General features: G+C 44.0%; 1 protein-coding gene across 14 annotated transcripts in view; it reads left to right on the top strand.

Moving 5' to 3' along the window:
• nfasca (neurofascin homolog (chicken) a) overlaps window positions 1-10,336 on the top strand; it is a 93,679-nt gene that overhangs the window by 47,423 nt on the left and 35,920 nt on the right. For 10 of the 14 annotated variants that reach the window (XR_010666456.1, XM_065955419.1, XM_065955418.1 and 7 more), the window contains 7 exons: window positions 45-167; window positions 1,260-1,430; window positions 2,336-2,383; window positions 6,612-6,723; window positions 7,875-8,059; window positions 8,420-8,551; window positions 9,436-9,579. Coding sequence is in view for 13 of the 14 variants with exons in the window: in XM_065955419.1 (XP_065811491.1) it covers window positions 45-167; window positions 1,260-1,430; window positions 2,336-2,383; window positions 6,612-6,723; window positions 7,875-8,059; window positions 8,420-8,551; window positions 9,436-9,579 (915 nt within the window). In the remaining variant the exon portion in view is untranslated. The remainder of the gene's footprint in view (window positions 1-44; window positions 168-1,259; window positions 1,431-2,335; window positions 2,384-6,611; window positions 6,724-7,874; window positions 8,060-8,419; window positions 8,552-9,435; window positions 9,580-10,336) is intronic. The other 4 variants (XM_065955421.1, XM_065955420.1, XM_065955416.1 and 1 more) reach the window with 1 other exon arrangement.

Genomic DNA, 10,336 nt, shown 5'->3' with positions numbered 1-10,336 from the left:
CCGTCTTTGTAAACCCTTCCACCTCCCTCGTCTGCGTCTTTCAGAGGCTCCTCTGTGGCCTAAAGAAGTGCTGGAACCAGTGGTGGTACCCGAAGGCTCCCCGCTGATCCTCGCCTGCAACCCCCCACCGGGCCTGCCTCCTCCCTTAACCTTCTGGATGAACAGCGGTGAGCACCAGTTACACACACAAACACACATGCACACTTATAATAACTAGAGTCTGTGTCGTCTGTTTTGGTCAGCTAGTTCTTTGTCTTCACCACAAAAAGTAACGCCGCCCACAGCCTCACATTCAGGTTCCTTCAAAGAATGTCTGGGCTGGAAGTTTTTCCTCCGCCATTGTTGTTGACAAAGTAACAGTCAGAAGTCCCGCCCCCTTCTTGATTTTGATCCCAGGCGCCACAGGGGGGGATTGCAGATCGAGCAAAGACCAATTCTTTCTGCCGCTTGTGCTCGATGGTGCTTTTATGGTGCGTTCTTATTGATAACTCCTTCATGGGACAGGAGTGGAGAGGCGGGAAAATGTGGAAAAATTACTTATTTTAGAAAACCATCTCTATGAAAACAAAGATTTTCTTCCCAGTTAGATCCACAGAGAGTGAAGCTGTAAGCCTTTCAGCCGATGTGAAGTCTAGTCACAGAGTGAAAAGCATCTATGACACACACACACACACACACACACACACTAACAGACACTGTGAAATCATCCCCTGTACATCATATCAGTGTGGCACACAGCCCAGACACTGCATCCGGATGACGCGTGATTAGGACCGCTGGCCGGGCTCCTGATTGGTCCTGGGGGCGCTGTCTTGACGGCCATACGGCTCGCGTCAGTTTTATGCAGAGAAGGAGTGAAGAAGACGGTCCGTCTGGGGCGTCTGTGTGGGTCGCCCTGCAACTCAACATCTGCCTGTAGGGACTGCAGGATGACACGTGCAGGGCTGCCAGAGCTAACTTGAAGTGACGCGGAGCAGAGCTGCATGCATGCAGATATCTACATGCTAGATGTTCCGCCTTCAATGGGTCTTTGCTTAAACATTTGCATACTTTTGAAAATCTTTGTACTAGATGTTAGATTGTCATTGCAGCATGGCAGACCTTGACAGACAAATATCACAATAAGTGCAAACACAGAAATATACAAGCTCAAGTCCATTTACCAGTTACATCGATATGACCCACCCTTGCTTATGGCCGTACTTCCAATGTGTTCATGTGGTTTGACTCCCTGTCTGTTCTCCCTCTGTGACCGCCAGCTATGATCCCCATCCCTCAGGATAAGAGGGTGTCCATGGGTCTGAACGGGGACCTCTACTTCTCCAACGTTTTGGCCAAAGATTCGCACACTGACTACAGCTGCAACGCCCGCTTCCCCTTCACACACACCATCCAGCAGAAGAACCCCTTCATACTCAAAGTCCAGAGCAGTGAGTAGACAAAACACTCATCCTGTTCTCGGTGTGTGTGTATGCGTGTGCTGAGATCACACACCAATGCAACCGACATGAAATATGACATATCCCCATCTAGAGGCGACGCGAGCACATGTCATGAGATGAAATCATGACGCCTTCATGATGTCTCTCCTCAGGTTGCTGCAAAAACAAGAGCGAAGGATGAAATGTTGTTCTTCTGAATAATTCTAAATCTTTTCTTTCAGCTCTGTGAGTGTGTTGACTGTATATAAAAGATGGATGACATGTCCCCCTCCCCTCCTGTTGCACAAAAGTGAAGCCAAGATACACCCCCGATGGGCACAGACATGTTGCACATTTGGAGCCAGAGTCTGCATGGTAGAGACCGGCTGGTGGAGCCGCGGTACTGACGTCCTGCCCCTCTCCCCCCAAAGCAAAACACACATTTACATCGCTGTGATAAAGATCCCTTAAATCACAGCAGAACAGATTCTTGTGTCGGTTTGAAGCACACGCTCACAGTTAAAAGTTCAGGGCCTCTTGTGTTAGTGTTCCACCTCTACTCTGCTAATCCTGTGCACACAGCTCCAGGCAAGAGCCTCATTTGTCAACAGAGCTGTCAGTCATGTCGTTAAAGACCTTTTTTAGAGCATCAAATAACAAATTAAAAACTCAACTTTTCAGAGGCATTAACACTGAGACATGAAAATAACTTACTATGATCAGAAAAGTTTATTTGAAGTGTCCTATCTGTTATCATGGAGGAGGCGGAGCTTATGACCTATACTCTATTCAGTCCGAAGCAGGATCGCCAAATATTTTGGCTTCACTTTTTGGTGGGGCAGTTTATGTCGTCCTTCTTTTGATTCAGTCCATGTTGTGGTCTGACGATCCAATGTGTGTGATTGTGTTTTCAGGTGAGTCGTATAATGACACGTCTTACAATGCCACTGACCCGTACGGTGGTGAGTCACTCTCTCCGTCTGGACAGCTCCACTTCCTGTCGTGTCGCACTGTAGCATGGCTAGCACACTAACCTGCTAGCTCATGTGACGCTCGAGTCACGCACTGACCTCCGACACACATTTAACCTCCTAACCTCTGCAGCTTCAGAAATCTGCTTCCTTGTTGAAATGTGATAAGGGTTGTTGGATATTTAGACTCTTTCCAGGAGATCTAAGTCATGAAAGTGTTGTTTCTTTAGGCTTTACAACGTGTTATTTTCTGTTCCATTACTGACTTTGAAACAACTCAGGTGCCACTTGAACTCCTTTAGCAGATATCAGGTTTTTTTTAACATTCTTTTTATTGATTTTCAAAAACAAGACAATAACAGCTCAGTGCAAGCTCACTAAGTATTTGCATAGTTGGTCCAGGAGTCACATTTAGCATCTAACAGTACAGTTTATGATTGACAGTGATGTTGTACATTAGCAAGACAGTCCTTAAAGCCCATTCAGTGATCATTACAACAGATTCAAGGGCTCCTCCCATTTTCTTTTAAAGAGATGAGCCTTTCCTCCGATACAGTATCTTAACTTTTCTTAAAGTCACAACTTTAGATATCAGAGATTTCCACGAGTGAACAGTATGGGGGTTCATCCCCAACCCATTTTGTCATAATATTTTGCCTTCATAGCCAACATTAGAAGAAATTGTATTATGTCCTGATATGTTCCTTCAACGGGTTCATTAGACTTCCTAGCAGGAATAGAAGAGGGCCGGGAGGCAGTTGTTGTCCTATCACCGTGCCGTGTTTCTCCACATACTGCCTTCCAAAATAATTGAGTCTTGACTTTTTCAAAGCTCCTGTGAGAATTTTTTAACTGTTCATGAAACAGACTGATGTAAACGCTAAAGTCAGTTATGACCGACCAAAGCAAACAAGAGATTGATCATTTCTATATCGTTATTTGTAATGCCTGCCGTGTCTTCTGTGGAGTGGGTGTCAGATGAGACGATACACAGCATGCTGCAGAAACAACAGAAATGATCCACAAGGGGGGCGAAATCTGACATTTTCAAGACAACAGGATGTTTTGTCTGAAACATGATCTACACATACGCGGTCAGGCTACGAGGCTGCTGGTATTTGGTGTGCCATTCCTTAAGCAAGTCCTCGTTGACTGATTTTGTTTAAGATTTAAAACTCTCCACTGAAGCTCCACACATCAGAGTTCAAACAAATCTGCAAAATTGGTCGATTTCTTCATAATCAATCAGAGCAATCTCAGTCAGCTTTCAAACCAAAAGACATCATTTCCATTGTACAAGCGAACCAGATGTTACTTGAATAACAGACAAAGCGCCGTCTCCATGACCTTAACACACGCTCACACGGCCGCCACATTCCTCTCATCAAGTCCACAATGACTTTATTCCACATTTCAATCAGTGTTAAACGATCACACGTGATGAATAAACATACAGTTATTAACACAGATTACCCTCAGCTCAAGTTCATTGCAGAGAGATGTGAGTGTGCGTATTCATTATGCGGTACACCTATTAACAGAGCCCATAGCTGGAGGGAAGAGATCAGCCAATGTGGCAACATATGGGCCATTTACTGAAGGGGGGGGGGGGGGGGCACGGAGGCAGTGAAACCAAGGGGGTAGATTTCGATATTTCCCCAAGGAAGAAGATCCTCCCTGTGATCCTTGTGACAAAGCAGAACGGGGCTTCTCAGGCCGAGTGGGAGGATTAGGACACGTGATGAATATTCAGTCTGGATTCATACTGAGGTCATAAATAATCATGTTTGTATGGAAATACCACTCCTGCTCTCAAACACATGAGCACTTGAGTGTCACAATTAGCCAAAAAGTGCAACTTCTTTTGGGGTAGGTTAGCGTCGGAAGCTGCAGTGTGTCCTGTCAGCATCCTCAGCAGGTTGTTTGTTTGGTTGCCATGGCGCCCGCTGCATAGCTGTAGCTGCTCACACTTCTTAAAAAACCAGCAGTTGTTAGCTAAACCTTTAATGTTTTCTTCTTCTTCTTTGTTTTTTCTCGTCTTGTTGTTCTTCTTGTCCTCTCAGTGTCACTAACTATCACAGTGCCCACACATGCACTCCCTGCCTCTTTAAAAGGCCACTGGACAAGCTAACCGCTAACAGATGCTTTAATCCTGTTTGGATCTGCATCCCAAAGGAGTGAAATGCTAATGTGATGCTTCAAATTCTGAGCAGGCTGCAGCTGTCTGCTCACACGGTGTGATTCTCTGCATTGTTGGATGATATGTTCAGTCAGTGGTATCAGGTAAATAAGGAGTTTTCTTTTGCTGCAAATCATGCAAAGATACTCTAAAGGTTTCACAGACTCACAGCAGTAAAGGTGAACATGATGATAATATGAGATCTTTAAAGTTTAAGGGTCACCTATTCTGCAAAATACACTTTCCCAGTTTTTTCAAACACTAATATGTGTCCCTATTGTCTGTCTTTAAACCCCCCAATTGATGAGAAAAGTCCATCCTCTTCATCAAAGAAAATGTGTGCTCAAACAGGCCGTTAGGAGATTTTCCCTTCATGACATCACAAAGGGCAGTAGCCCCTCCCCCAGGTGGGTGACACTCCCACAGCTAGGTGTTTGTTCTGCCCTCTGAGTCTGCCTTCTCACCGTAAACAATAGGACATGGAGCAAGAAAGACCGAGTACACCCAAAGCCCTTCCAGAGAGGGGGCGTGGTCAAACACAGCTCATTTACATATTTAAAGGTACAGACACAGAAACAGCCTGTTCTGAGCGGGGCTGACATAGAGGGGTTTATAGACATGATCAAAAACAGGATCAGAGTGGATTTAGAACAAGAAACTTCACACACACGTTTTGAGGAGCTCTGAGACTTATTTACACTGAAGAAGAAGAGGAGGATATGTCACCTTTAAAATGACCCCCAAGTGTGCAGTGTAAACAGAATACACCTAAGTCCAGTTGGTGAAATGAAAACTCAATTTGATAAAGACCAACAGCAAAGTTTAGTCCTTTCTTACACTGAATGTTGCTCTTGCAGATTCTCTCATTGTCACCAGGTTCAACGTCTTTTAATGATCCGACCATCAGGTTGAAGAGAAAGAGATGAAAGCAGCTGAAACGACAACTGACAAAGAAACACAGGAAGCAGTTTAACTGTCATGTCAGCTATCAATAAATTAATTTGGACAAACTTAAAACAAGATCTTTTCAAAATAAAGTGTTTTCTGCAATAAAAATAAATCCCCTTTTAGCACAAGTCCAGATGTAGTTTGAGTATTTTCCACGTGTGTAAGGCATAACTGGTGCTCTGCTCTTCACTGTATATAACACAGGTTGAGTTAGACCCGGTGGATGCCTGATTAAAATGCCTCCTACGTTGTTGTAGTGTGCAAACAAAGTCAGTACTTGGTAGTATGCACACGTCCCAGATTGCTCGGCTAAACACACAGTTTGATTGATCTTGCTCAGAGATTTAAAAAATTTGCTCCAGCCAACAAAAATATATCGATGCCTAAGTATCCATCAGTTGTTGTAAAACATTACCATAAGATATAGGACCGTGTATATAGATTATAGAAAAGTCTTCCAACCTCAAAAGCAGCTCAGAGAAACACAAAACCAGCGCTCAAAAGGTTCACGTTTTGGCAGGGCAACAATCAGAAGTCTACTCTGGCTTACTGCTTTAGCCAAGCCCGTACAGGAAGGTTTCACAGGGGACTGAAGGCCAACCCCCATCAACTCTCTGACCTCTGATTTACTTCAGTTTGATGTTACAATAATCTTATTACAGCAGGACAACAGAGCACGTTTATCAGCTGCTTTTTCAACTTTTAGTCTCGATCTTTGCCATCTCTGTTCTCTTGGCAAACATTAGGGAAAGCTCAGTGCCCCTGTTGTTTGTTTCTGCATCTCTTAATGTCCCTCTTTGAGAGAAGCCAGAGGGAGTTAAACCCGTTTACAGACTGCTTTGTCCCCGCCGCGACAGACTGCAGAGCGAGCCGAAGCCTGGCCGAGCTGGAACAGAGCCACGAGGAAATAATCAGAGTATCAGGGTTAGATTTATGAGGCTTCGTCTACAGAGAGAGAGTTCTGAGGAGAGTCATGGTACAGAGGGAAAGTGTAGTGCTCCTGGGTTTGAGTTTGAGTCTTAACGTTGTTTTGTGTGTTTTTGTGTGTTTTTAGTGTGTGTGTTTTAAGCCCTGCTTGTTGCTCGTCCACAGGCCGTAAAGTAGCTGAGACCACGCCGACCTTCCTCTCACCTCCGGGAACAGAGAGCTCAAAGATGGTGCTACGAGATGAAGAACTGCTGCTGGAGTGCATCGCCGCCGGACTGTGAGCAAACACACACACACACGCACACACACACACACACACACACACACACACAGGTTTATGACTTTATCTTAGAGATAGGACAGTGGTTAGAGTCAGAAATTGGGGAGAGTAAGAGAGAGAGAGAGAGAGAGAGAGAGAGAGAGAGAGAGAGTGAGGAATAACATGCAGGAAAGGAGTCACAGGTTGGATTCAAACCCGGGCCGTCCACTTGGAAGACTTTAGCCTCCGTACATTGGGCGTGCACACTAACCACTAGGCTACCAGCGCCCCAATAAACTTTTAAAATGATTTATCCCTTTCAAATTCATTTTTGGTACAAAGTTCTTCCTCAAGCTAAAGTAGTTGCGGTGGGCCATGATAGTTTTCTTCATGGTGATGGTGTTTTGTGGGATCTGATTTGACCTGTTTGTCTTTTTCTTTGAGTTTCCAGCTGTGTTTCTTCGTTCTTTAAAAGGAACCCTGCACATTAAGACATGTTGACTTTATTATATGCACACTGGTATCTTTTATAAGAGCTAGATTTACATATTTAATCTACAATTCTACAATTCACTTAGCAGACGCTTTTATCCAAAGCAACGTACATCAGAGAGTAAGTACAACACAAGCAAGGATCTAGAAAAAAAGGGAACAATGTCAGTAAGAGCAAATGATCAGCTTTGAGTCTGATTGGACACACAGGTGCTGACAGGAAGTGACCAGAGGCAAAGCACAACATTGAGGGCAGTTCTTGAGAGCTCTAATCAGTATAAAAACCATCTTATAAGTCGTCGTTATCAAACAAAAACCATCGTCACAACCATCATCATCATCAATAATATGGAGACCATCATCATTAAGTTAGTAGGTATTCATGAAAGAGCTGGGTCTTTAGCTTTTTCTTAAAGGTGCAGAGGGAATCCGCAGATCGAACATCTAAAAATATAAATTCACGACTATAATGAAGAAGTTACACTCAATGTAGATCCAAGTGAATACAATCAGAGAGATGAGGAGGCGACAGAGGAGCTAAAGAATAACTCTCTGGACTCTTTGTAGGTCATTAATATAGAAACGTGCTCTGCGTAAATGTTAAACATTGTACATCACTAACAAACAACAAGTGTCTCAAAGTCATGGTCCGTCATGTCTCTTCTTTTTCTCTGCAGGCCGACGCCCACCATCAAGTGGTTCAAGAAGGGTGGGGACCTGCCGGCGCAGAAAGTGAAGTTTGAGAAGTTCAACAAGACCCTGAAAATAATCAACGTGTCGGAGGAGGACGCGGGGGAGTACGTCTGCATGGCCAACAATCAATTAGGCAGCGTGCGCCACTCCATCTTTGTCCAAGTCAAAGGTGAGAAGGTTGCAGACTGTAACCTGTTGAGAAGTGGAAGTGACCACCTTGATGTCGTCTTCTTAAGTCGGACTATGATCGTGTTTTAGTAACAAAACTTGAAAAGAGCAGCTGAGACGTTTATGCAATCTGCTTTAGTCCTGCATCCAGTGGAGTCGCCCCCTGCTGGCCATTAAACAGAATGCAGGTTCAGACAAATTAGTCTCACTTTAGAAACCAATAGGCCACGTCCATTTCTCATACAGTCTGTGATTTAATTTGTAAATGGATTTGGACTTGTGAAGCGTGTTTCTATTCTTCTGCTACAAAATAAGATCCTATTAGAGTCCCTCATTGTAACCTGACTCCCTTTGTCCAAAGCGGCTCCTTATTGGCTGGACAAACCAACGAACCTGGTGCTGGCACCAGATGAGAACGGGCGCTTGGTGTGTCGGGCGAACGGCAACCCCAAACCCAACATCCAGTGGCTAATCAATGGCCAGCCATTGGACAGTAAGTCAAGCTCACACTTTAAACCTTTTGTATCTTTTCTTTCTTATTTTAAGTCGTTAGCCGAGCCTGTGGACGGAGGAAATTACATGTACTGGTAAATTTATCAGAACAGGGTTAAAGATCTTGCTGCGATGTTCTTGCACAGACTCGTTCAGGACTCTATGCAGGAGGTCACTAGGACATGAATGACCTTCTCAGAGCCTTGGAGCTGTCTGACAGAAGTCTGACACGTGTTAAAAGGCAGTCGGATGAAGGAGTTCCTCACAGTGGATCTCAGATTGATCTTTGAACATTTTTCACATGACCTTTTACATACTGAGACAGGACGCCAAGCTTCATACACAGAAAGCTTGTGGATTCAGCTGGGCCACAGAAAAAAACCCTCAGTTTTCAGGTTGTACATCGACAAAAACTTCTAGAAAATCCAATCTAATCATCTGATACGGTCAAACAGACGCTGTAAAGACTGAGGACTCTGGCATTAAAAGTGTGAACAAAGGTGTCAATCGAGAAAATACAATACAAATTACATCTTATTGTCACGATATTTCTGGAGAATTGTTACCTTCATGAACAAGTCTCCCAAACACACACTTCCTCTTTAAGCACTGGGAGTCATCAGGCTGAAAAAAAGAGACTTGCCAGGTTTGCACAGCTGAGAGAGCTTGATCTCGATGTCTTCAAACCGGCTGTATGAAGATCAGTTAGCATGATGAACCTGCTGTCCTGATCAAATTGAGCATATTGTGCAGATTAAGGTAAATGAAGGCTACGCTCAGGAACCTTACGGATGTGATGCATTTACTGCCGCCAGTTTGATTCTCCATCAAAACAGACAAAGGTTGACATTACCATCTGTCTGTGTTCTCCTTCCTCTTGTCCAGGCGCTCTCCCTAACCCCAGCAGACAGGTGCTGGGTGACACCATCATTTTTCGCTCGGTGCAGATGGGAAGTGGCGCCGTCTATCAGTGCAACGCGTCCAACCAGCACGGCTATCTGCTGGCCAACGCCTTGGTCAGCGTCCTCGGTGAGTCACAGGAAGTTGTTTTCTCTCTTCACCAGTTGGTGTAGCCAAAATGAAAATGAGAAGGTTGTCTATATACCCATTGGGTTGTCGGGATTTCATTGATTGTGCGGCGTGAAATACTTACACATTACTTTTAATCCACACGTGTTGTCACACTGGTCTTTAGCCCACACATTTTTCTATAAACACTTTTTCAACATGAACACTCTTTTGCTATTTTTAGCTTCTGCAACTTCATGTTTGCAGGAAGTCTTATAGTTGCATGGGGTCAACTCAAGGTCCAACTTACTCTGCCAAAAAAACATGCACAGGTTTGAAGTTGTCAGAGAATTTATTTTGACTTTGCATGAAGGTGAAGTCTCTTATTTGTTAGCGTTTGTGCTAAGCTAGGCCAAACCCATCCTTGGATCTCCCTCTGGATTGATTAGAGTCTCCCATCTCACCTTGGATAAGAAGGCCAACGTGCAAATCTGAAATGTCTGTATCCTAATAATCCCCCTTTAAATGCATCTATTCTTATTTATAACTTTTTTTCTTTACTGACTAATGAACAGTCCAGGGTGTAACCACGCCTCTCGCCCTATGATAGCTAGGATAGGATGAATCCTGGTGGATTAATATTAATTCAACCCAATTGGCCTTTATTGGATTATGCATATTAATAAAAGTTAGCTGGAATCGACTCAGGTCTTTCTTCCAATCATTCAGAATCTCTGTCATGGAAACAGAGAAAGAAGACAAAGACAAATAAACTGGG

The sequence above is a fragment of the Labrus bergylta genome, chromosome 5, assembly GCF_963930695.1.
Source record: "Labrus bergylta chromosome 5, fLabBer1.1, whole genome shotgun sequence".
Lineage (NCBI taxonomy): Eukaryota > Metazoa > Chordata > Actinopteri > Labriformes > Labridae > Labrus > Labrus bergylta.
The sequence above is the reverse complement of the archived record's forward strand: the minus strand, read 5'-3'. Positions and strand labels throughout refer to the sequence as shown.